Source organism: Hypanus sabinus, unplaced genomic scaffold, assembly GCF_030144855.1.
Source record: "Hypanus sabinus isolate sHypSab1 unplaced genomic scaffold, sHypSab1.hap1 scaffold_1154, whole genome shotgun sequence".
Lineage (NCBI taxonomy): Eukaryota > Metazoa > Chordata > Chondrichthyes > Myliobatiformes > Dasyatidae > Hypanus > Hypanus sabinus.
The window spans coordinates 110,580-136,231 of NW_026779212.1; the positions used below are offsets into that span (position 1 = coordinate 110,580).

At 63.4% G+C, this 25,652-nt stretch overlaps 1 protein-coding gene across 1 annotated transcript in view; it reads right to left on the reverse strand.

Annotated features, from left to right (window-relative positions):
- The window catches only part of LOC132386423 (V-set and immunoglobulin domain-containing protein 10-like), a 95,980-nt gene extending 70,334 nt beyond the window's left edge, over positions 1-25,646 (reverse strand). Inside the window, exons 1-7 of the mRNA XM_059958696.1 lie at positions 25,501-25,646; positions 24,580-24,825; positions 21,096-21,368; positions 17,240-17,533; positions 12,705-12,803; positions 10,935-10,984; positions 9,867-9,986 (exon numbers count right to left, since the gene is read on the reverse strand). Coding sequence (XP_059814679.1) covers positions 9,867-9,986; positions 10,935-10,984; positions 12,705-12,803; positions 17,240-17,533; positions 21,096-21,368; positions 24,580-24,825; positions 25,501-25,531 — 1,113 coding nt within the window. The 5' untranslated portion in view covers positions 25,532-25,646. The remainder of the gene's footprint in view (positions 1-9,866; positions 9,987-10,934; positions 10,985-12,704; positions 12,804-17,239; positions 17,534-21,095; positions 21,369-24,579; positions 24,826-25,500) is intronic.
- Positions 25,647-25,652: the final 6 nt, after the last annotated feature.

Genomic DNA, 25,652 nt, shown 5'->3' on the forward strand with positions numbered 1-25,652 from the left:
TGGGAGTGAATGGGAAGGAGGGGTTCTCATTGAGAGTGTGGACAGTGGGAGTGAATGGGAAAGAGGGGTCCCATTGGGAGTGTGGACGGTGGGAGTGAATGGGAAGGAGGGGTCCCATTGGGAGTGTGGACGGTGGGAGTGAATGGGAAGGAGGGGTTCTCATTGAGAGTCTGGACGGTGGGAGTGAATGGGAAGGGGTGGTGTCCCATTGGGAGTATGGACGGTGGGACTGAATGGGATGGGGTGGGTCCCATTTGGAGTGTGGATGGTGGGAGTGAATGGGAAGGAGGATGTCCCATTGGGATTGTGGACGGTGGGAGTAAATGGGAAGTGGTGGGGTCCATTGGGAGTGCGGACGGTGGGAGTGAATGGGAAGGAGTGATCCCATTGGGAGTGTGGACAGTGGGAGTGAATGGGAAGTGTTGGGTCCCATTGGAAGTGTGGACAGTGGGAGTGAATGGGAAGGGATGGGGTCCCATTGGGAGTGTGGACGGTGGGAGTGAATGGGAAGGGGTGGGGTCCCATTGTGAGTGTGGACGGTGGGAGTGAATGGGAAGGAGGGGTTCCCATTGAGAGTGTGGACGGTGGGAGTGAATGGGAAGGAGGGGTCCCATTGGGAGTGTGGATGGTGGGAGTGAAAGGGAAGGAGGGGATCCCATTGGGAGTGTGGACGGTGAGAGTGAATGGGAAGGTGTGGGTCCCATTGGGAGTGTGGACGGTGGGAGTGAATGGGAAGGGATGGGGTCCCATTGGGAGTGTGGACGGTGGGAGTGAATGGGAAGGAGGGGTCCGATTGGGAGTGTGGACGGTGGGAGTGAATGGGAAGGGGCAGGGTCCCACTGGGAGTGTGGACGGTGGGAGAGAATGGGAAGGGGTGGGGTCCCATTGGGAGTGTGGACGGTGGGAGTGAACGGGAAGGGGTGGGGTCCCATTGGGAGTGTGAACGGTGGGAGTGAATGGGAAGGAGGGGTTCTCATTGAGAGTGTGGACAGTGGGAGTGAATGGGAAAGAGGGGTCCCATTGGGAGTGTGGACGGTGGGAGTGAACGGGAAGGAGTGATCCCATTGGGAGTGTGGTGGATGGGAGTGAATGGGAAGAGGGGTTCCTATTGTGAGTGTGGACGGTGGGAGTGAATTGGAATGGATGGAGTCCATTGGGAGTGCGGACGGTGGGAGTGAATGGGAAGTTGTGGGTGCCATTGGGAGTGTGGATGGTGGGAGTGTATGGGAAGGAAGGGGTCCCATTGGGAATGTGGACGGTGGGAGTGAATGGGAAGGGGTGGGGTCCCATTGGGAGTGTGGGTGGTGGGAGTGAATGGGAAGGTGTGGGTCCCATTGGGAGTGTGGACGGTGGGAGTGAATGGGAAGGAGGGGTTCTCATTGAGAGTGTGGACAGTGGGAGTGAATGGGAAAGAGGGGTCCCATTGGGAGTGTGGACGGTGGGAGTGAATGGGAAGGAGGGGTCCCATTGGGAGTGTGGACGGTGGGAGTGAATGGGAAGGAGGGGTTCTCAGTGAGAGTGTGGACGGTGGGAGTGAATGGGAAGGGATGGGGTCCCATTGGGAGTGTGGACGGTGGGAGTGAATGGGAAGGGGCAGGGTCCCACTGGGAGTGTGGATGGTGGGAGTGAATGGAAAGTGTTGGGTCCCATTGGGAGTGTGGACGGTGGGAGCAAATGGGAAGGAGGGGGTCACATTGGGATTGTGGACGGTGGTAGTGAATGGGAAGGAGTGATCCCATTGGGAGTGCGGATGGTGGGAGTGAATGGGAAGGGATGGGGTCCCATTGGGAGGGTGGACGGTGGGAGTGAATGGGAAGGAGGGGTTCCCATTGGGATTGTGGACGGTGGGAGTGAATGGGAAGGAGGGGTTCCCATTGGGATTGTGGACGGTGGGAGTGAATGGGAAGGACAGGTTCCCATTGGGAGTGTGGACGGTGGGAGTAAATGGGAAGGGGTGGGGTCCATTGGGAGGGTGGACGGTGGGAGTGAAAGGGAATGGGTGGGGTCCCATTGGGAGTGTGGACGGTGGGAGTGAATGGGAAGGGGTGGTGTCCCATTGGGAGTGTGGAGGATGGGAGTGAATGGGAAGGAGTGATCCCATTGGGAGTGTGGTGGATGGGAGTGAATGGGAAGAGGGGTTCCTATTGTGAGTGTGGACGGTGGGAGTGAATTGGAATGGATGGGGTCCATTGGGAGTGCGGACGGTGGGAGTGAATGGGAAGGTGTGGGTGCCATTGGGAGTGTGGATGGTGGGAGTGTATGGGAAGGAAGGGGTCCCATTGGGAATGTGGACGGTGGGAGTGAATGGGAAGGGGTGGGGTCCCATTGGGAGTGTGGGTGGTGGGAGTGAATGGGAAGGTGTGGGTCCCATTGGGAGTGTGGACGGTGGGAGTGAATGGGAAGGAGGGGTTCTCATTGAGAGTGTGGACAGTGGGAGTGAATGGGAAAGAGGGGTCCCATTGGGAGTGTGGACGGTGGGAGTGAATGGGAAGGAGGGGTCTCATTGGGAGTGTGGACGGTGGGTGTGAATGGGAAGGAGGGGTTCTCATTGAGAGTCTGGACGGTGGGAGTGAATGGGAAGGGGTGGTGTCCCATTGGGAGTATGGACGGTGGGAGTGAATGGGATGGGGTGGGTCCCAGTTGGAGTGTGGATGGTGGGAGTGAATGGGAAGGAGGAGGTCCCATTGGGATTGTGGACGGTGGGAGTAAATGGGAAGGGGTGGGGTCCATTGGGAGTGCGGACGGTGGGAGTGAATGGGAAGGAGTGATCCCGTTGGGAGTGTGGACAGTGGGAGTGAATGGGAAGTGTTGGGTCCCATTGGAAGTGTGAACAGTGGGAGTGAATGGGAAGGGATGGGGTCCCATTGGGAGTGTGGACGGTGGGAGTGAATGGGAAGGGGTGGGGTCCCATTGTGAGTGTGGACGGTGGGAGTGAATGGGAAGGAGGGGTTCCCATTGAGAGTGTGGACGGTGGGAGTGAATGGGAAGGAGGGGTCCCATTGGGAGTGTGGAGGATGGGAGTAAATGGGAAGGAGAGGTTCCCATTGGGAGTGTGGACGGTGGGAGTAAATGGGAAGGGGTGGGGTCCCATTGGGAGTGTGGACGGTGGGAGTAAATGGGAAGAAGAGGTTCCCATTGGGAGTGCGGACGGTAGGAGTAAATGGGAAGGGGTGGGGTCTATTTGGAGGGTGGACGATGGGAGTGAACGGGAAGGAGTGATCCCATTGGGAGTGTGGACGGTGGGAGTGAAAGGGAAGTTGTGGGGTCCCATTGGGAGTGTGGACGGTGGGAGTGAATGGGAAGGGGTGGGGTCTCATTGGGAGTGTGGACGGTGGGAGTGAATGGGAAGGAGGGGTTCTCAGTGAGAGTGTGGACGGTGGGAGTGAATGGGAAGGGATGGGGTCCCATTGGGAGTGTGGACGGTGGGAGTGAATGGGAAGGAGGGGTTCCCATTGGGATTGTGGACGGTGGGAGTGAATGGGAAGGACAGGTTCCCATTGGGAGTGTGGACGGTGGGAGTAAATGGGAAGGGGTGGGGTCCATTGGGAGGGTGGACGGTGGGAGTGAAAGGGAATGGGTGGGGTCCCATTGGGAGTGTGGACGGTGGGAGTGAATGGGAAGGGGTGGTGTCCCATTGGGAGTGTGGAGGATGGGAGTGAATGGGAAGGAGGGGTTCCCATAGGGAGTGTGGAGAATGGGAGTGAATGGGAAAGAGGGGTCCCATTGGGAGTGTGGACGGTGGGAGTGAATGGGAAGGAGGGGTACCCATTGGGAGTGTGGACGGTGGGAGTGAATGGGAAGGGGCAGGGACCCATTGGGATTGTGGACGGTGGGAGTGAATGGGAAGGAGGGGTTCCCATTGAGAGTGTGGACGGTGGGAGTGAATGGGAAGGGGTGGTGTCCCATTGGGAGTTTGGACGGTGGGAGTGAATGGGAAGGGGTGGGTCCCATTGGGAGTGTGGATGGTGGGAGTGAATGGGAAGGTGTGGGTCCCAATGTGAGAATGGACGGTGGGAGTGAATGGGAAGGAGGGGTTCTCATTGAGAGTGTGGACAGTGGGAGTGAATGGGAAAGAGGGGTCCCATTGGGAGTGTGGACGGTGGGAGTGAATGGGAAGGTGTGGGTCCCATTGGGAGTGTGGACGGAGGGAGTGAATGGGAAGGAGGGGTCCCATACGGAGTGTGGAGAATGGGAGTGAATGGGAAAGAGGGGTCCCATTGGGAGTGTGGACGGTGGGAGTGAATGGGAAGGAGGGGTTCCCATTGGGAGTGTGGACGGTGGGAGTGAATGGGAAGGGGCAGGGTCCCATTGGGATTGTGGACGGTGGGAGTGAATGGGAAGGGGTGGTGTCCCATTGGGAGTGTGGACAGTGGGAGTGAATGGGAAGGGATGAGGTCCCATTGGGAGGGTGGACGGTGGTAGTGAATGGGAAGGAGGGGTCCCATTGAGAGTGTGGATGGTGGGAGTGAATGGGAAGGAGTGATCCCATTGGGAGGGTGGACGGTGGGAGTGAATGGGAAGGAGGGGTTCTCATTGAGAGTGTGGACAGTGGGAGTGAATGGGAAAGAGGGGACCCATTGGGAGTGTGGACGGTGGGAGTGAATGGGAAGGAGGGGTCCCATAGGGAGTGTGGAGAATGGGAGTGAATGGGAAAGAGGGGTCCCATTGGGAGTGTGGACGGTGGGAGTGAATGGGAAGGAGGTGTTCCCAGTGGGAGTGTGGACGGTGGGAGTGAATGGGAAGGGGTGGGGTCTCATTGGGAGTGTGGACGGTGGGAGTGAATGGGAAGGAGGGGTCCCATTGGGAGTGTGGAGGATGGGAGTGAATTGGAAGGAGGGGTCCCATTGGGAGTGTGGACGGTGGGAGTGAATGGGAAGGAGAGGTTCCCATTGGGAGTGTGGAAGGGAAGGGGAAGGGGTGGGGTCCATTGGGAGTGTGGACGGTGGGAGTGAATGGGAAGTGTTGGGTCCCATTGGAAGTGTGGACAGTGGGAGTGAATGGGAAGGGATGGGGTCCCATTGGGAGTGTGGACGGTGGGAGTGAATGGGAAGGGGTGGGGTCCCATTGGGAGTGTGGACGGTGGGAGTGAATGGGAAGGAGGGGTCCCATTGAGAGTGTGGATGGTGGGAGTGAATGGGAAGGAGTGATCCCATTGGGAGGGTGGACGGTGGGAGTGAATGGGAAGGTGTGGGTCCCATTGGGAGTGTGGATGGTGGGAGTGTATGGGAAGGAGGGGGTCCTATTGGGAGTGTGGACGGTGGGAGTGAATGGGAAGGAGGGGTCCCATAGGGAGTGTGGAGAATGGGAAAGAGGGGTCCCATTGGGAGTGTGGACGGTGGGAGTGAATGGGAAGGAGGTGTTCCCAGTGGGAGTGTGGACGGTGGGAGTGAATGGGAAGGGGCAGGGTCCCATTGGGAGTGTGGACGGTGGGAGTGAATGGGAAGGAGGGGTCCCATTGAGAGTGTGGATGGTGGGAGTGAATGGGAAGGAGTGATCCCATTGGGAGGGTGGACGGTGGGAGTGAATGGGAAGGTGTGGGTCCCATTGGGAGTGTGGATGGTGGGAGTGTATGGGAAGGAGGGGTCCCATAGGGAGTGTGGAGAATGGGAAAGAGGGGTCCTATTGGGAGTGTGGACGGTGGGAGTGAATGGGAAGGAGGGGTTCTCATTGAGAGTGTGGACAGTGGGAGTGAATGGGAAGGAGGGGTCCCATAGGGAGTGTGGAGAATGGGAAAGAGGGGTCCCATTGGGAGTGTGGACGGTGGGAGTGAATGGGAAGGAGGTGTTCCCAGTGGGAGTGTGGACGGTGGGAGTGAATGGGAAGGGGCAGGGTCCCATTGGGAGTGTGGACGGTGGGAGTGAATGGGAAGGGGTGGGGTCCCATTGGGAGTGTGGACGGTGGGAGTGAATGGGAAGGAGGGGTCCCATTGGGAGTGTGGAGGATGGGAGTAAATGGGAAGGAGGGGTTCCCATTGGGAGTGTGGAGGATGGGAGTGAATGGGAAGGAGGGGACCCATTGGGAGTGTGGAAGGGAAGGGGAAGTGGTGGGGTCCATTGGGAGTGTGGACGGTGGGAGTGAATGGGAAGTGTTGGGTCCCATTGGAAGTGTGGACAGTGGGAGTGAATGGGAAGGGATGGGGTCCCATTGGGAGTGTGGACGGTGGGAGTGAATGGGAAGGGGTGGGGTCCCATTGGGAGTGTGGACGGTGGGATTGAATGGAAAGGAGGAGTTCCCATTGAGAGTGTGGACGGTGGGAGTGAATGGGAAGGAGGGGATACCATTGGGAGTGTGGACGGTGAGAGTGAATGGGAAGGTGTGGGTCCCATTGGGAGTGTGGACGGTGGGAGTGAATGGGAAGGAGGGGTCCCATAGGGAGTGTGGAGAATGGGAGTGAATGGGAAAGAGGGGTCCCATTGGGAGTGTGGACGGTGGGAGTGAATGGGAAAGAGGGGTCCCATAGGGAGTGTGGAGAATGGGAGTGAATGGGAAAGAGGGGTCCCATTGGGAGTGTGGACGGTGGGAGTGAATGGGAAGGAGGTGTTCCCAGTGGGAGTGTGGACGGTGGGAGTGAATGGGAAGGGGTGGGGTCTCATTGGGAGTGTGGACGGTGGGAGTGAATGGGAAGGAGGGGTCCCATTGGGAGTGTGGAGGATGGGAGTGAATTGGAAGGAGGGGTCCCATTGGGAGTGTGGACGGTGGGAGTGAATGGGAAGTGTTGGGTCCCATTGGAAGTGTGGACAGTGGGAGTGAATGGGAAGGGATGGGGTCCCATTGGGAGTGTGGACGGTGGGAGTGAATGGGAAGGGGTGGGGTCCCATTGGGAGTGTGGACGGTGGGAGTGAATGGGAAGGAGGGGTCCCATTGAGAGTGTGGATGGTGGGAGTGAATGGGAAGGAGTGATCCCATTGGGAGGGTGGACGGTGGGAGTGAATGGGAAGGTGTGGGTCCCATTGGGAGTGTGGATGGTGGGAGTGTATGGGAAGGAGGGGGTCCTATTGGGAGTGTGGACGGTGGGAGTGAATGGGAAGGAGGGGTCCCATAGGGAGTGTGGAGAATGGGAAAGAGGGGTCCCATTGGGAGTGTGGACGGTGGGAGTGAATGGGAAGGAGGTGTTCCCAGTGGGAGTGTGGACGGTGGGAGTGAATGGGAAGGGGCAGGGTCCCATTGGGAGTGTGGACGGTGGGAGTGAATGGGAAGGAGGGGTCCCATTGAGAGTGTGGATGGTGGGAGTGAATGGGAAGGAGTGATCCCATTGGGAGGGTGGACGGTGGGAGTGAATGGGAAGGTGTGGGTCCCATTGGGAGTGTGGATGGTGGGAGTGTATGGGAAGGAGGGGTCCCATAGGGAGTGTGGAGAATGGGAAAGAGGGGTCCTATTGGGAGTGTGGACGGTGGGAGTGAATGGGAAGGAGGGGTTCTCATTGAGAGTGTGGACAGTGGGAGTGAATGGGAAGGAGGGGTCCCATAGGGAGTGTGGAGAATGGGAAAGAGGGGTCCCATTGGGAGTGTGGACGGTGGGAGTGAATGGGAAGGAGGTGTTCCCAGTGGGAGTGTGGACGGTGGGAGTGAATGGGAAGGGGCAGGGTCCCATTGGGAGTGTGGACGGTGGGAGTGAATGGGAAGGGGTGGGGTCCCATTGGGAGTGTGGACGGTGGGAGTGAATGGGAAGGAGGGGTCCCATTGGGAGTGTGGAGGATGGGAGTAAATGGGAAGGAGGGGTTCCCATTGGGAGTGTGGAGGATGGGAGTGAATGGGAAGGAGGGGTCCCATTGGGAGTGTGGAAGGGAAGGGGAAGTGGTGGGGTCCATTGGGAGTGTGGACGGTGGGAGTGAATGGGAAGTGTTGGGTCCCATTGGAAGTGTGGACAGTGGGAGTGAATGGGAAGGGATGGGGTCCCATTGGGAGTGTGGACGGTGGGAGTGAATGGGAAGGGGTGGGGTCCCATTGGGAGTGTGGACGGTGGGATTGAATGGAAAGGAGGAGTTCCCATTGAGAGTGTGGACGGTGGGAGTGAATGGGAAGGAGGGGATACCATTGGGAGTGTGGACGGTGAGAGTGAATGGGAAGGTGTGGGTCCCATTGGGAGTGTGGACGGTGGGAGTGAATGGGAAGGAGGGGTTATCATTGAGAGTGTGGACGGTGGGAGTGAATGGGAAGGAGGGGTCCCATAGGGAGTGTGGAGAATGGGAGTGAATGGGAAAGAGGGGTCCCATTGGGAGTGTGGACGGTGGGAGTGAATGGGAAAGAGGGGTCCCATTGGGAGTGTGGAGGATGGGAGTGAATGGGAAGGAGGGGTTCCTATTGTGAGTGTGGACGGTGGGAGTGAATTGGAATGGATGGGGTCCATTGGGAGTGCGGACGGTGGGAGTGAATGGGAAGGGGCGGGGTCCCACTGGGAGTGTGGACGGTGGGAGAGAATGGGAAGAGGTCGGTCCCATTGGGAGTGTGGATTGTGGGAGTGAAAGGGAAGGAGTGATCCCATTGGGAGTGTGGATGGTGGGAGTGAATGGGAAGGGGTGGGGTCCCATTGGGAGTGTGGACGGTGGGAGTAAATGGGAAGGAGAGGTTCCCATTGGGAGTGTAGACGGTGGGAGTAAATGGGAAGGGGTGTGGTCCCATTGGGAGTGTGGACGGTGGGAGTAAATGGGAAGGAGAGGTTCCCATTGGGAGTGTGGACGGTGGGAGTAAATGGGAAGGGGTGGGGTCCCATTGGGAGGGTGGACGATGGGAGTGAATGGGAAGGAGTGATCCCATTGGGAGTGTGGACGGTGGGAGTGAAAGGGAAGTTGTGGGGTCCCATTGGGAGTGTGGACGGTGGGAGTGAATGGGAAGGGGTGGGGTCCCATTGGGAGTGTGGACGGTGGGAGTGAATGGGAAGGAGGGGTTCTCAGTGAGAGTGTGGACGGTGGGAGTGAATGGGAAGGGGTGGGGTCCCATTGGGAGTGTGGACGGTGGGAGTGAATGGGAAGGAGGGGTTCTCATTGAGAGTGTGGACGGTGGGAGTGAATGGGAAGGTGTGGGTCCCATTGGGAGTGTGGACGGTGGGAGTGAATGGGAAAGAGGGGTCCCATTGGGAGTGTGGAGGATGGGAGTGAATGGGAAGGAGGGGTTCCTATTGTGAGTGTGGACGGTGGGAGTGAATTGGAATGGATGGGGTCCATTGGGAGTGCGGACGGTGGGAGTGAATGGGAAGGGGCGGGGTCCCACTGGGAGTGTGGACGGTGGGAGAGAATGGGAAGAGGTCGGTCCCATTGGGAGTGTGGATTGTGGGAGTGAAAGGGAAGGAGTGATCCCATTGGGAGTGCAGACGGTGGGAGTGAATGGGAAGGGGTGGGGTCCCATTGGGAGTGTGGACGGTGGGAGTGAATGGGAAGGGGTGGTGTCCCATTGGGAGTATGGACGGTGGGAGTGAATGGGAAGGAGGGGTCCCATAGGGAGTGTGGAGAATGGGAAAGAGGGGTCCTATTGGGAGTGTGGACGGTGGGAGTGAATGGGAAGGAGGGGTTCTCATTGAGAGTGTGGACAGTGGGAGTGAATGGGAAGGAGGGGTCCCATAGTGAGTGTGGAGAATGGGAAAGAGGGGTCCCATTGGGAGTGTGGACGGTGGGAGTGAATGGGAAGGAGGTGTTCCCAGTGGGAGTGTGGACGGTGGGAGTGAATGGGAAGGGGCAGGGTCCCATTGGGAGTGTGGACGGTGGGAGTGAATGGGAAGGGGTGGGGTCCCATTGGGAGTGTGGACGGTGGGAGTGAATGGGAAGGAGGGGTCCCATTGGGAGTGTGGAGGATGGGAGTAAATGGGAAGGAGGGGTTCCCATTGGGAGTGTGGAGGATGGGAGTGTCCCACAAGTAGAGATTGCTGAGGTGTACCTGAGCCTGTCTGTGGGAGTTACTGTGTGCGGATTTCTTCAGCACTGGACCAGCTTGATACAGGTCAGCCGGCTGCCTCTCACGGGTCCTTCTCGTCACCGCCGTGTTTGACTGGATGCCCTGGTGTGGAGGGAAGAGAGATGGCAAAATCACAGGGTGCCCTTACTCTTATTAACATCCACAGTGCTCCCTCCTCAGCCCTTCTCAAAGCACTCCTTCCCTGACCCCTCCCCCAGGGCTCCTTCCCTGACCCCTCCCCCAGGGCTCCTTCCCTGACCCCTCCCACAGCGCTCCCTCCCTGACCCCTCCCCCAGCGCTCCCTCCCTGACCCCTCCCACAACGCTCCCTCCCTGACCCCTCCCACAACGCTCCCTCCCTGACCCCTCCCCCAGCGCTCCCTCCTTGACCCCTCCCCCTTCGCTCCCTCCCTGACCCCACCCAGCGCTGCGTCCCTGACCCCTCGCTCCCTCCCTGACCCCTCCCACAGCGCTCCCTCCCTGACCCCTCCCCCAGCGCTCCGTCCCTGATCCCTCACAGCGCTCCGTCCCTGACCCCTCCCCGCTCCCTCCCTGACCCCTCCCACAGCGCTCCCTCCGACCTCCTACAGCGCTCCGACCTCCTACAGCGCTCCTTCCCTGACCCCTCCCAGAGCGCTCCTTCCCTGACCCCTCCCAGAGCGCTCCCTCCCTGACCCCTCCCAGCGCTCCTTCCCTGACCCCTCCCAGCGCTCCTTCCCTGACCTCTCCCCAGCGCTCCCTCCCTGACCCCTCCCCAGCGCTCCTTCCCTGACCCCTCCCTCAGCGCTCCCTCCCTGACCCCCCAGCGCTCCCTCCGACCTCCAGCGCTCCTTCCCTGACCCCTCCCCCAGCGCTCCCTCCCTGACCCCTCCCCCAGCGCTCCTTCGCCATGCCCTCCCATGACTCTCAGCTCAGGGCCGGGGAGAGAGGGAGTGGGAAGGTGAGACAGCAGTGTGGGAACAGTTCCACAGTCAGGTGACAGTCACTGACCAGCACCCTTGCTGGCTGCTCTGTGGGTAACCAGGGTCCCTCTCCCACCACCCAGACTCACCGCCCTATTCACCCCCTGGCGCTTCGACATCCGAGTTTGCTTCCTGTGGCCTGTAGGGAAACAGCAGGGGTCACTTCTCACTGCTTCCTGTATCAGCAACCTCCCTTGCTCCTCCCCACTCCTCCTTACTATTACCCTCCCTCAATCACCACGCTTACCACTCCCCGACACCGCGACCCCCAGTCTCGGCAACCCCCTACGCCCCGGTCCATCTCTGCGACCCCCTACACCCCAGTCCATCTCTGCGACCCCCTACGTCCCGCCCATCTCTGCGACCCCCTACACCCCGGTCCATCTCTGCGACCCCCTACGTCCCGCCCATCTCTGCGACCCCCTACGCCCCAGTCCATCTCTGCGACCCCCTACACCCCGGTCCATCTCTGCGACCCCCTACGTCCCGCCCATCTCTGCGACCCCCTACGCCCCAGTCCATCTCTGCGACCCCCTACGTCCCGGTCCATCTCTGCGACCCCCTACGTCCCGCCCATCTCTGCGACCCCCTACGCCCCGGTCCATCTCTGCGACCCCCTACGCCCCGGTCCATCTCTGCGACCCCCTACGCCCCGGTCCATCTCTGCGACCCCCTACGCCCCGGTCCATCTCTGCGACCCCCTACGCCCCGGTCCATCTCTGCGACCCCCCTACGCCCCGCCCATCTCTGCGACCTCCTACGCCCCGCCCATCTCTGCGACCTCCTACGCCCCGCCCATCTCTGCGACCTCCTACGCCCAGGTCCATCTCTGCGACCCCCTACGCCCCGCCCATCTCTGCGACCTCCTACGCCCAGGTCCATCTCTGCGACCCCCTACGCCCCGCCCATCTCTGCGACCTCCTACGCCCAGGTCCATCTCTGCGACCCCCTACGCCCCGCCCATCTCTGCGACCTCCTACGCCCAGGTCCATCTCTGCGACCCCCTACGCCCCGCCCATCTCTGCGACCCCCTACGCCCCAGTCCATCTCTGCGACCCCCTACGCCCAGGTCCATCTCTGCGACCCCCTACGCCCCGCCCATCTCTGCGACCTCCTACGCCCCGGTCCATCTCTGCGACCCCCTACGTCCCACCCATCTCTGCGACCCCCTACGCCCCGGTCCATCTCTGCGATCCCCTACGTCCCGGTCCATCTCTGCGACCCCCCGTTCGCTCCGGTCCATCTCTGCGACCCCCCTACGCCCCAGTCCATCTCTGCGACCCCCTACGCCCCGGTCCATCTCTGCGACCCCCTACGCCCCGGTCCATCTCTGCGACCCCCTACGTCCCACCCATCTCTGTGACCCCCCTACGCCCCGGTCCATCTCTGTGACCCCCCGTACGCTCCGGTCCATCTCTGCGACCCCCTGCGCCCCGTTCCATCTCTGCGACCCCCTGCGCCCCGTTCCATCTCTGCGACCCCCTACGCCCCGGTCCATCTCTGCGACCCCCTGCGCCCCGGTCCATCTCTGCGACCCCCTACGCCCCGCCCATCTCTGCGACCCCCTACGTCCCACCCATCTCTGCGACCCCCTACGTCCCACCCATCTCTGCGACCCCCTGCGCCCCGGTCCATCTCTGCGACCCCCTACGTCCCACCCATCTCTGCGACCCCCTACGTCCCAGTCCATCTCTGCGACCCCCTACGTCCCACCCATCTCTGTGACCCCCTACGCCCCGGTCCATCTCTGTGTCTCTGTGACTCCCCCCAGCACCCTTCATTGCTGCCCCGGATTCCAAGCTCCAGATTTCTTTCCCTTCCTACCCCCAGTCCGGGAACGCTCCTGTACCCACACTCACCCTTCAACCAGATGACGAAGACGATGATGAGGGCGACGAGCAGGATGCCGCCCACACACCCCAGCACAATGCCGATGATGGCCCCTGCGCTTAACGTCTCTGTAGAAACGAGGGAGGGTGGAATAGGGACGGGGAGGTGGAGGAAGGGGGAGGAGGACGAGAAAGGAGAAATGGAGGGGAGAGAGGTAGGGTGGAAGGCGGGTCAGATGCCGGAGAGGGAGTAGGAAGAGAGTGAGGAATGGAAATGGGAAGGGTGGGACAGGGCAGAGTCTGAATGTAGGTTATACACCTCCTCCGTACAGAACTGACTAGGAGGTCTCAGAAATGGGGACGGGTGGAGGAACTGGAGGGCGTCACGGTTGCAGGGGTCAGCGAGGGCTTATGGAGATGGAGACAGTCACAGAGAAGGGGAAGGGGTGTAGGGGCCGGAGGTGGTGACAGAAATGATGTGTGATATTTTAAAATAGGGTGAGTGTTTGTTAGATTCTGGGATTGATCGATTCCTGGACTGGGTGCGGGACATGCTTTTGTCCTGCGACGACAGATTGCTTCTGGTTTGAGATGGGGCTGGTGAGACACAGCGATGTATACTGGTAGCGAAGAAATTTACTAACGATTCGACTAATCACACAGTTTCTGGACAATAATCTCTGCAATCAGCAGCCTGTCACGTCCCTTTCGGAACACCCGGCAGTTTGTGGTGGCAGGGCCAGGGCCCGGGCCCGGGCTGGAGCTGGTGCTTGGCTGGGCCAGATCGGGGTGAGAGGCGAGCGAGGGGTCGGCTGCTCACCGGTCTCTGTGCTGAAGTGGACCGTGGCTCCCTTACCGGCCGCAGGGATAACAGCTGCGCCTCTGAACTGACTTTGGTGAACGGTAGTTCTGGATGTTATTTGCTTTCGTTTTACTGTTTGCACGATTTGTTTTCTGCCCACTGGGGGTTCAAAGTGTTCTCTGCTAATGGGCTCCATTGGCTGTCTAGTCCACTTTGTGGTAACTCTCAGCGAGGGGCCGGCGCTCTGTGCGGAGCGGGGATAGGGGACGCAGGGAGGTGTCTCGAACAGGGAGAAGTCGGCCATTCTGGATGGAGGCAGGGAGGAGGGCCAGGGGATCACTGGAATTCTACCCCCGCCCCAGAGATCTCCGTGTATCCCAATGTCCACAGAACAAACTATATGTATCATATACACCCGAGATTAACCTTCCTGTCAGCATTCACAGGAGCTACACAACAAAATAGACCTCACGCAACGAGATGCACTAACAACCAAGTACAAAAGACAACAAACTGTGAATGCAAAAAGAAAGATAATTCAATAAGCAATTAATATCGAGACCATGGAATGAAGAGTCGTTGAAAGTGACTCGATAACTTGTGGGAACGCTCAGAGATGGGGGCGATGCCTCCACATATCGGGAGGGCCGATAGGACGTGTGGCCGGGGAAGGGGGGTGGGAGATCGGATGTGTTGGTGCGGAATGGGAAAGCAGAGACGAGGGAATAAAGGGCCTCTTTCTACATTCCGACATGACAAAAACAGCAAATGCTGCGAGTCCAAGCAACGCACAAAATCTGTTACTCTTTCTACCAGCCCTTCGCAAAATGCGGAGCGGATCAGTCGAAGGAGCAACAACGATGGGTAAGAAAACCTGGAGCGGAGTAGAGCCGGGGCTGGGATACTCCCGGGATTGGGCGGGATTCACGGGGCGGGACTGGGATACTCACGGGATTGGGCGGGATTCACGGAGCGGGGCTGGGATACTCACGGGACTGTGCGGGATTCACGGGGCGGGGCTGGGATACTCCCGGGATTGGGCGGGGTTCACGGGGCGGGGCTGGGATACTCCCGGGATTGGGCGGGGTTCACGGGGCGGGGCTGGGATATTCCAGGGATTGGGCAGGGTTCACGGGGCGGGACTGGGATACTCCCGGGATTGGGCAGGGTTCACGGAGCGGGACTGGGATACTCCCGGGATTGGGCGGGGTTCACGGGGCGGGGCTGGGATACTCACGGGATTGGGCAGGGTTCACGGGGCGGGACTGGGATACTACCGGGATTGGGCAGGGTTCACGGGGCGGGACTGGGATACTCACGGGATTGGGCGGGATTCACGGAGCGGGGCTGGGATACTCACGGGATTCACGGAGCGGGGCTGGGATACTCCCGGGATTGGGCGGGATTCACGGAGCGGGGCTGGGATACTCACGGGATTGGGCAGGGTTCACGGGGCGGGACTGGGATACTACCGGGATTGGGCAGGGTTCACGGGGCGGGACTGGGATACTCACGGGATTGGGCGGGATTCACGGAGCGGGGCTGGGATACTCACGGGATTCACGGAGCGGGGCTGGGATACTCCCGGGATTGGGCGGGATTCACGGAGCGGGGCTGGGATACTCCCGGGATTGGGCGGGATTCACGGGGCGGGGCTGGGATACTCACGGGATTCACGGAGCGGGGCTGGGATACTCACGGGATTGGGCAGGATTCACGGAGCGGGGCTGGGATACTCACGGGATTGGGCAGGGTTCACGGGGCGGGGCTGGGATACTCACGGGATTCACGGAGCGGGGCTGGGATACTCACGGGACTGTGCGGGATTCACGGAGCGGGGCTGGGATACTCACGGGATTGGGCGGGATTCACGGAGCGGGGCTGGGATACTCACGGGATTCACGGAGCGGGGCTGGGATACTCACGGGACTGTGCGGGATTCACGGAGCGGGGCTGGGATACTCCCGGGATTGGGCAGGGTTCACGGGACGGGGCTGGGATACTCCCGGGATTGGGCAGGGTTCACTGGGCGGGGCTGGGATACACCCGGGATACACGGAGCGGGGCTGGGATACTCCCGGGATTGGGCAGGATTCACGGAGCGAGGCTGGGATACTCCCGGGATTGGGCGGGATTCACGGAGCGGGGCTGGGATACTCCCGGGATTGGGCAGGGTTCAAGGGGCGGGGCTGGGATACTCCCGGGATTGGGCAGGATTCACGGAGCGGTGCTGGGATACTCCCGGGATTCACGGAGCGGGGCTGGGATACTCCCGGGATTGGGCGGGATTCACGGGGCGGGGCTGGGATACTCCCGGGATTGGGCGGGATTCACGGAGCGGGGCTGGGATACTCCCGGGATTGGGCAGGATTCACGGAGCGGGGCTGGGATACTCCCGGGATTCACGGAGCGGGGCTGGGATACTCCCGGGATTGGGCGGGATTCACGGAGCGGGGCTGGGATACTCCCGGGATTGGGCAGGATTCACGGAGCGGGGCTGGGATACTCCCGGGATTGGGCGGGATTCACGTGGAGGGGCTGGGATACTCCCGGGATTCACGGAGCGGGGCTGGGATACTCCCGGGATTGGGCAGGGTTCACGGGGAGGGGCTGGGATACTCACGGGATTCACGGAGCGGGGCTGGGATACTCACGGGATTGGGCAGGATTCACGGGGCGGGGCTGGGATACTCCCGGGATTGGGCGGGATTCACGGAGCGGGGCTGGGATACTCCCGGGATTGGGCAGGATTCACGGAGCGGGGCTGGGATACTCCCGGGATTGGGCGGGATTCACGGGGAGGGGCTGGGATACTCCCGGGATTCACGGAGCGGGGCTGGGATACTCCCGGGATTGGGCAGGATTCACGGAGCGGGGCTGGGATACTCCCGGGATTGGGCAGGGTTCACGGGGAGGGGCTGGGATACTCACGGGATTCACGGAGCGGGGCTGGGATACTCACGGGATTGGGCAGGATTCACGGGGCGGGGCTGGGATACTCACGGGATTCACGGAGCGGGGCTGGGATACTCACGGGATTGGGCAGGATTCACGGGGAGGGGCTGAGATACTCCCGGGATTGGGCGTGATTCACGGGGAGGGGCTGGGATACTCACGGGATTCACGGAGCGGGGCTGGGATACTCACGGGATTGGGCAGGATTCACGGGGCGGGGCTGGGATACTCCCGGGATTGGGCAGGATTCACGGAGCGGGGCTGGGATACTCCCGGGATTGGGCAGGGTTCACGGGGAGGGGCTGGGATACTCACGGGACTGTGCGGGATTCACGGAGCGGGGCTGGAATACGCCCGGGATTGGGCGGGATTCACGGAGCAGGACTGGGATACTCCCGGGATTGGGCGGGATTCACGGAGCGGGGCTGGGATACTCTCGGGATTGGGCGGGATTCACGGAGCGGGGCTGGGATACTCCCGGGATTGGGCGGGATTCACGGAGCGGGGCTGGGATACTCTCGGGATTGGGCGGGATTCATGGAGCGGGGCTGGGATACTCCCGGGATTGGGCGGGATTCACGGAGCGGGGCTGGGATACTCCCGGGATTGGGCGGGATTCACGGAGCAGGACTGGGATACTCCCGGGATTGGGCGGGATTCACGGAGCGGGGCTGGGATACTCACGGGATTCACGGAGCGGGGCTGGGATACTCACGGGATTCACGGAGCAGGACTGGGATACTCACGGGATTCACGGAGCGGGGCTGGGATACTCACGGGATTCACGGAGCGGGACTGGGATACTCACGGGACTGCGCGGGATTCACGGAGCGGGACTGGGATGGAACCCCCTCCTGCAGGCCGACCATGGGCAGCACCCTGAAGGTGTAGCCCCTGTCCGCCTTCAGGCCGGTGAGAATCGCCTGCCGCTTTGACATGTCGACCACAGCCCAGGTTTGCCAGACGTCGGCCCTGGAAGCACGGTCGCCGCCCCGGGACTGCAGCCGGAATGAGGTGACCACGTCTGAGCGCCGCTGCGCCCAGGAGAACCGCACCGCCGAGCCGTTCAGCCGCACCACCAGGAAGTCGGAGAGGAGCGGGGCTACCGGAGAAAAGAGAGGGTGGATAGAGAGTCAACCCACCGCCTTCTTCCTCTTCCCACAACCCCCGTCCTCCTCTTCCCACACCCCCCCCGTCCTCCTCTTCCCACACCCCCGTCCTCCTCTTCCCACACCCCCGTCCTCCTCTTCCCACACCCCCCGTCCTCCTCTTCCCACACCCCCCAATCCCCGTCCTCCTCTTCCCACACCCCCAATCCCCGTCCTCCTCTTCCCACACCCCCCGTCCTCCTCTTCCCGCACCCCCCGTCCTCCTCTTCCCGCACCCCCCCCGTCCTCCTCTTCCCACACCCCCCAACCCCCGTCCTCCTCTTCCCACACCCCCCAACCCCCGTCCTCCTCTTCCCACACCCCCCGTCCTCCTCTTCCCACACCCCCCAATCCCCGTCCTCCTCTTCCCACACCCCCCAACCCCCGTCCTCCTCTTCCCACACCCCCCGTCCTCCTCTTCCCACACCCCCCCGTCCTCCTCTTCCCACACCCCCCGTCCTCCTCTTCCCACACCCCCCCGTCCTCCTCTTCCCACACCCCCCCGTCCTCCTCTTCCCACACCCCCCAACCCCCGTCCTCCTCTTCCCACACCCCCGTCCTCCTCTTCCCACACCCCCCGTCCTCCTCTTCCCACACCCCCCAATCCCCGTCCTCCTCTTCCCACACCCCCCAATCCCCGTCCTCCTCTTCCCACACCCCCCCGTCCTCCTCTTCCCACACCCCCCGTCCTCCTCTTCCCACCCCCCCGTCCTCCTCTTCCCACACCCCCCCGTCCTCCTCTTCCCACACCCCCGTCCTCCTCTTCCCACACCCCCCAATCCCCATCCTCCTCTTCCCACACCCCCCAACCCCCGTCCTCCTCTTCCCACACCCCCCAACCCCCGTCCTCCTCTTCCCACACCCCCCCGTCCTCCTCTTCCCACACCCCCCGTCCTCCTCTTCCCACCCCCCCCCGTCCTCCTCTTCCCACACCCCCCCGTCCTCCTCTTCCCACACCCCCCCGTCCTCCTCTTCCCACCCCCCCCGTCCTCCTCTTCCCACACCCCCCCGTCCTCCTCTTCCCACACCCCCGTCCACCTCTTCCCACACCCCCCCGTCCTCCTCTTCCCACACCCCCCCGTCCTCCTCTTCCCACACCCCCCCGTCCTCCTCTTCCCACACCCCCGTCCTCCTCTTCCCACACACCCCCCGTCCTCCTCTTCCCACACCCCCCAATCCCCGTCTTCCTCTTCCCACACCCCCCAATCCCCGTCCTCCTCTTCCCACACCCCCGTCCTCCTCTTCCCACACCCCCCAATCCCCGTCCTCCTCTTCCCACACCCCCAACCCCCGTCCTCCTCTTCCCACACCCCCAATCCCCGTCCTCCTCTTCCCACACCCCCCAATCCCCGTCCTCCTCTTCCCACCCCCCCCGTCCTCCTCTTCCCACACCCCCGTCCTCCTCTTCCCACACCCCCCAATCCCCGTCCTCCTCTTCCCACACCCCCCAATCCCCGTCCTCCTCTTCCCACACCCCCGTCCTCCTCTTCCCACACCCCCCAATCCCCGTCCTCCTCTTCCCACACCCCCCAATCCCCGTCCTCCTCTTCCCACCCCCCCCGTCCTCCTCTTCCCACACCCCCGTCCTCCTCTTCCCACACCCCCCAATCCCCGTCCTCCTCTTCCCACACCCCCCAACCCCCGTCCTCCTCTTCCCACACCCCCCAATCCCCGTCCTCCTCTTCCCACACCCCCCAACCCCCGTCCTCCTCTTCCCACACCCCCCAATCCCCGTCCTCCTCTTCCCACACCCCCGTCCTCCTCTTCCCACACCCCCAATCCCCGTCCTCCTCTTCCCACACACCCCAATCCCCGTCCTCCTCTTCCCACACCCCCCCAATCCCCGTCCTCCTCTTCCCACACCCCGTCCTCCTCTTCCCACACCCCCCAATCCCCGTCCTCCTCTTCCCACACCCCCCAATCCCCGTCCTCCTCTTCCCACACCCCCCAATCCCCGTCCTCCTCTTCCCACCCCCCCAATCCCCGTCCTCCTCTTCCCACACCCCCCAATCCCCGTCCTCCTCTTCCCACACCCCCCAACCCCCGTCCTCCTCTTCCCACACCCCCCAATCCCCGTCCTCCTCTTCCACACCCCCGTCCTCCTCTTCCCACACCCCCAATCCCCGTCCTCCTCTTCCCACACCCCCCAATCCCCGTCCTCCTCTTCCCACACCCCCCAATCCCCGTCCTCCTCTTCCCACACCCCCGTCCTCCTCTTCCCCACCCCCCAATCCCCGTCCTCCTCTTCCCACACCCCCCAATCCCCGTCCTCCTCTTCCCACACCCCCGTCCTCCTCTTCCCACACCCCCCAATCCCCGTCCTCCTCTTCCCACACCCCCCAATCCCCGTCCTCCTCTTCCCACACCCCCCAATCCCCGTCCTCCTCTTCCCACACCCCCCAATCCCCGTCCTCCTCTTCCCACACCCCCCAATCCCCGTCCTCCTCTTCCCACCCCCCCAATCCCCGTCCTCCTCTTCCCACACCCCCCAATCCCCGTCCTCCTCTTCCCACACCCCCCCAATCCCCGTCCTCCTCTTCCCACACCCCCCAATCCCCGTCCTCCTCTTCCCACCCCCCCAATCCCCGTCCTCCTCTTCCCACACCCCCCAATCCCCGTCCTCCTCTTCCCACACCCCCCAACCCCCGTCCTCCTCTTCCCACACCCCCCAATCCCCGTCCTCCTCTTCCCACACCCCCGTCCTCCTCTTCCCACACCCCCCAATCCCCGTCCTCCTCTTCCCACACCCCCCAATCCCCGTCCTCCTCTTCCCACACCCCCCAATCCCCGTCCTCCTCTTCCCACACCCCCCAATCCCCGTCCTCCTCTTCCCACCCCCCCAATCCCCGTCCTCCTCTTCCCACACCCCCCAATCCCCGTCCTCCTCTTCCCACACCCCCCAATCCCCGTCCTCCTCTTCCCACACCCCCCAATCCCCGTCCTCCTCTTCCCACACCCCCCAATCCCCGTCCTCCTCTTCCCACACCCCCCAATCCCCGTCCTCCTCTTCCCACCCCCCCAATCCCCGTCCTCCTCTTCCCACACCCCCCAATCCCCGTCCTCCTCTTCCCACACCCCCCAATCCCCGTCCTCCTCTTCCACACCCCCCAATCCCCGTCCTCCTCTTCCCACCCCCCCAATCCCCGTCCTCCTCTTCCCACACCCCCCAACCCCCGTCCTCCTCTTCCCACACCCCCCAATCCCCGTCCTCCTCTTCCCACACCCCCCGTCCTCCTCTTCCCACACCCCCCAATCCCCGTCCTCCTCTTCCCACACCCCCCAATCCCCGTCCTCCTCTTCCCACACCCCCCCAATCCCCGTCCTCCTCTTCCCACACCCCCGTCCTCCTCTTCCACACCCCCCCCAATCCCCGTCCTCCTCTTCCCACACCCCCGTCCTCCTCTTCCCACACACCCTCCCCGTCACCCTCCCTTCCCCAGCTCAATTCCCCCCTCCATCGCCGCATCACTTCCACCTCCCTCCCTCCCCACAGCGCCACCCCCTGGAAGCTCCCACCTGTCAGCTCCAGGCCCTGCTCGCGGACCCCCAGCGCATTTCCAGCGCGGCAACTGTAATTCCCGGTGTGATTCGCCAGCAGGAAGTCCTGGATCCGAACCTCTGAAGTTCCTGGTTTGGGGCTGACGATGGCCTCGCTGCCAAGCTCCCGCGACTCCTTGTACCAGCGGACAGTGGCCGGAGGGCTGGCGACCACCAGACAGGCCATGGTCACCACTGCAAACCCACGGACGTCGGTCGACACCCGTCGGGACAGGGCCAGCCCGGGTGATGCTGTGCAGCAGAGGACATCATTAACCAGACCTCGCAGAGCAGGAAGGGAGTTCAGTTACCTGGCCTGCTTTCATCAACCACCAGCTCCGTGAGTTATGATCACTATTCCCTAAATACTCTCACCAACTAATCTGCATCTATATGACTGGGTTGGCTTCTGATACCTGGTACCTAGTCCAGTATGGCCTGCCAACAATCCTCCCCAAACTGTGGGGGAAGGGGAAGAGGAGATTAGGGTAGAGAGGAAGGGCAGGGAAGATGGAGGGAGGAAGGGACAGAGAAAAAGGAGGGATGAAGGGCAAGAGAGAAACAGCACAACTCTCCTCACTGCTCCCCTCCACAGCGCCCCCTCCTCGCTCCCCTCCACAGCGCCCCCTCCTCGCTCCCCTCTCAGCGCCCCCTCCTCGCTCCCCTCCACAGCGCCCCCTCCTCGCTCCCCTCCACAGCGCCCCCTCCTCGCTCCCCTCCACAGCGCCCCCTCCTCGCTCCCCTCTCAGCGCCCCCTCCTCGCTCCCCTCTCAGCGCCCCCTCCTCGCTCCCCTCTCAGCGCCCCCTCCTCGCTCCCCTCCACAGCGCCCCCTCCTCGCTCCCCTCTCAGCGCCCCCTCCTCGCTCCCCTCCACAGCGCCCCCCTCCTCGATCCCCTCTCAGCGCCCCCTCCTCGCTCCCCTCCACAGCGCCCCCTCCTCGCTCCCCTCTCAGCGCCCCCTCCTCGCTCCCCTCCACAGCGCCCCCTCCTCGCTCCCCTCTCAGCGCCCCCTCCTCGCTCCCCACAGCGCCCCCTCCTCGCTCCCCTCTCAGCGCCCCCTCCTCGCTCCCCTCTCAGCGCCCCCTCCTCGCTCCCCTCCACAGCGCCCCCTCCTCGCTCCCGTCTCAGCGCCCCCTCCTCGCTCCCCTCCACAGCGCCCCCTCCTCGCTCCCCTCTCAGCGCCCCCTCCTCGCTCCCCTCCACAGCGCCCCCTCCTCGCTCCCCTCCACTGCGCCCCCTCCTCGCTCCCCTCTCAGCGCCCCCTCCTCGCTCCCCTCTCAGCGCCCCCTCCTCGCTCCCCTCCACAGCGCCCCCTCCTCGCTCCCCTCCACAGCGCCCCCTCCTCGCTCCCCTCTCAGCGCCCCCCCCACGCTCCCCTCCACAGCGCCCCCTCCTCGCTCCCCTCCACAGCGCCCCCTCCTCGCTCCCTTCCACAGCTCCCCCTCCTCGCTCCCCTCCACAGCTCCCCCTCCTCGCTCCCCTCCACAGCGCCCCCTCCTCGCTCCCCTCCACTGCGCCCCCTCCTCGCTCCCCTCTCTGCGCCCCCCTCCTCGCTCCCCTCTCAGCGCCCCCTCCTCGCTCCCCTCTCAGCGCCCCCTCCTCGCTCCCCTCCACAGCTCCCCCCTCCTCGCTCCCCTCCACAGCGCCCCCTCCTCGCTCCCCTCCACTGCGCCCCCTCCTCGCTCCCCTCTCTGCGCCCCCTCCTCGCTCCCCTCTCAGCGCCCCCTCCTCGCTCCCCTCTCAGCGCCCCCTCCTCGCTCCCCTCTCAGCGCCCCCTCCTCGCTCCCCTCCTCCCCCTCCTCGCTCCCCTCCACAGCGCCCCCTCCTCGCTCCCCTCCACTGCGCCCCCTCCTCGCTCCCCTCTCAGCGCCCCCTCCTCGCTCCCCTCCACTGCGCCCCCCTCCTCGCTCCCCTCTCAGCGCCCCCTCCTCGCTCCCCTCTCAGCGCCCCCTCCTCGCTCCCCTCTCAGCGCCCCCTCCTCGCTCCCCTCCACAGCTCCCCCTCCTCGCTCCCCTCTCAGCGCCCCCTCCTCGCTCCCCTCCACAGCGCCCCCTCCTCGCTCCCCTCCACTGCGCCCCCTCCTCGCTCCCCTCCACTGCGCCCCCTCCTCGCTCCCCTCTCAGCGCCCCCTCCTCGCTCCCCTCCACAGCGCCCCCTCCTCGCTCCCGTCTCAGCGCCCCCTCCTCGCTCCCCTCCACAGCGCCCCCTCCTCGCTCCCCTCTCAGCGCCCCCTCCTCGCTCCCCTCCACAGCGCCCCCTCCTCGCTCCCCTCTCAGCGCCCCCTCCTCGCTCCCCTCCACAGCGCCCCCTCCTCGCTCCCCTCCACAGCGCCCCCTCCTCGCTCCCCTCCACAGCGCCCCCTCCTCGCTCCCCTCTCAGCGCCCCCTCCTCGCTCCCCTCTCAGCGCCCCCTCCTCGCTCCCCTCCACAGCGCCCCCTCCTCGCTCCCGTCTCAGCGCCCCCTCCTCGCTCCCCTCCACAGCGCCCCCTCCTCGCTCCCCTCTCAGCGCCCCCTCCTCGCTCCCCTCCACAGCGCCCCCTCCTCGCTCCCCTCTCAGCGCCCCCTCCTCGCTCCCCTCCACAGCGCCCCCTCCTCGCTCCCCTCCACAGCGCCCCCTCCTCGCTCCCCTCTCAGCGCCCCCTCCTCGCTCCCCTCTCAGCGCCCCCTCCTCGCTCCCCTCCACAGCGCCCCCTCCTCGCTCCCCTCCACAGCGCCCCCTCCTCGCTCCCCTCTCAGCGCCCCCCCCACGCTCCCCTCCACAGCGCCCCCTCCTCGCTCCCCTCCACAGCGCCCCCTCCTCGCTCCCTTCCACAGCTCCCCCTCCTCGCTCCCCTCCACAGCTCCCCCTCCCCCCACAGCTCCCCTCCTCGCTCCCCTCCACAGCGCCCCCTCCTCGCTCCCCTCCACTGCGCCCCCTCCTCGCTCCCCTCTCTGCGCCCCCTCCTCGCTCCCCTCTCAGCGCCCCCTCCTCGCTCCCCTCTCAGCGCCCCCCTCCTCGCTCCCCTCCACAGCTCCCCCTCCTCGCTCCCCTCCACAGCGCCCCCTCCTCGCTCCCCTCCACTGCGCCCCCTCCTCGCTCCCCTCTCTGCGCCCCCTCCTCGCTCCCCTCTCAGCGCCCCCTCCTCGCTCCCCTCTCAGCGCCCCCTCCTCGCTCCCCTCTCAGCGCCCCCTCCTCGCTCCCCTCCACAGCTCCCCCTCCTCGCTCCCCTCCACAGCGCCCCCTCCTCGCTCCCCTCCACTGCGCCCCCTCCTCGCTCCCCTCTCAGCGCCCCCTCCTCGCTCCCCTCCACTGCGCCCCCTCCTCGCTCCCCTCTCAGCGCCCCCTCCTCGCTCCCCTCTCAGCGCCCCCTCCTCGCTCCCCTCTCAGCGCCCCCTCCTCGCTCCCCTCCACAGCGCCCCCTCCTCGCTCCCCTCAGCGCCCCCTCCTCGCTCCCCTCGTGCGGGCGGGGCGGGAACCACTCACCCGGTCTGACGGTGCAAGTCCTGGTGCCGGTTGGGTGTGACCCCACACAGGTTAGGTTGGTCTGGTCCAGTGGGGCTGGGGCGGTTACATTGACGTGAAGCTCTTCCTCAGCTGAGACACCCTGGGCCAGCCCCTCCCAGAGCAGGCGGGCCCGAGGGAAACCCCCGGGCCACCTGCAGGAGAGAGAGAGCCCCTCACCATTCCCCAACGCCTCCATGGAGCAGCTGAGATTCCCGAGTGGCAACTCTGTAGACGGGGACAGGAATGTTACTGCGATGAACCCGCAGCCCCTCCAACAGACCGTTAGAACAGGACAGATCTGCACTGTGAACACAAGAGGCTGTGCCGATACTCAACTTTTTAAAAGTATCATCTGTAGAGGGGCTGAGAGCACAGCACCAGCGATTAGGGTTCCCCCCCACCCCCGGGGTTCCTCCCGGACTCCGGAGACGTGCAGGTTAGGGTCAGAAAGCTGTGGCCATACTTGTGCCCTGCCCCCCCCTGCTCAGCACGATCTCCACGATCAGTGTCACAGATGACTTGTTTTGATGTACGTGACTAATAAGCCAATCTCTAAATCTTTCCTTTCAATTCGATTTTGCATTCCTGTTCAGACTGTTGGTGCGTGGCCTCCTCTGCTGGCGCGGTGATGCCAAGCACAGGGTAGGGGACCAACACCCCATACTCCATCTGGTTATCCTCTAACTTGATTTCGCCAACTTCCAGTACCAGCTCCTTCACCACACTTCCATTTTCCGTCATTCTGGCTCCCTTCTCACCTGCCCATCACGTCCCCCTGATTCCCCTTCTTCTCCCCCCCTCCCCCTCCACGATCCACTCTCCTATCAGGTTCCTTCCTCCACGTCCCTTCACTTCTAACACCTGGTCACGGAGACTGGCAGGAGGGCGGAGGACACTCACCATACACGTTCAGGGTGACTGATGTCCTCATGTTCTTTTGGATCCTGCTGTTCACTACGATGCAAGTGTACCGGCCAGCCTGTTCCCTCTGGATGCGGGGCAGTAGCAGTACGGGATCGGTCGGGACACCGGGGTCGGTGCTGTCACCCACA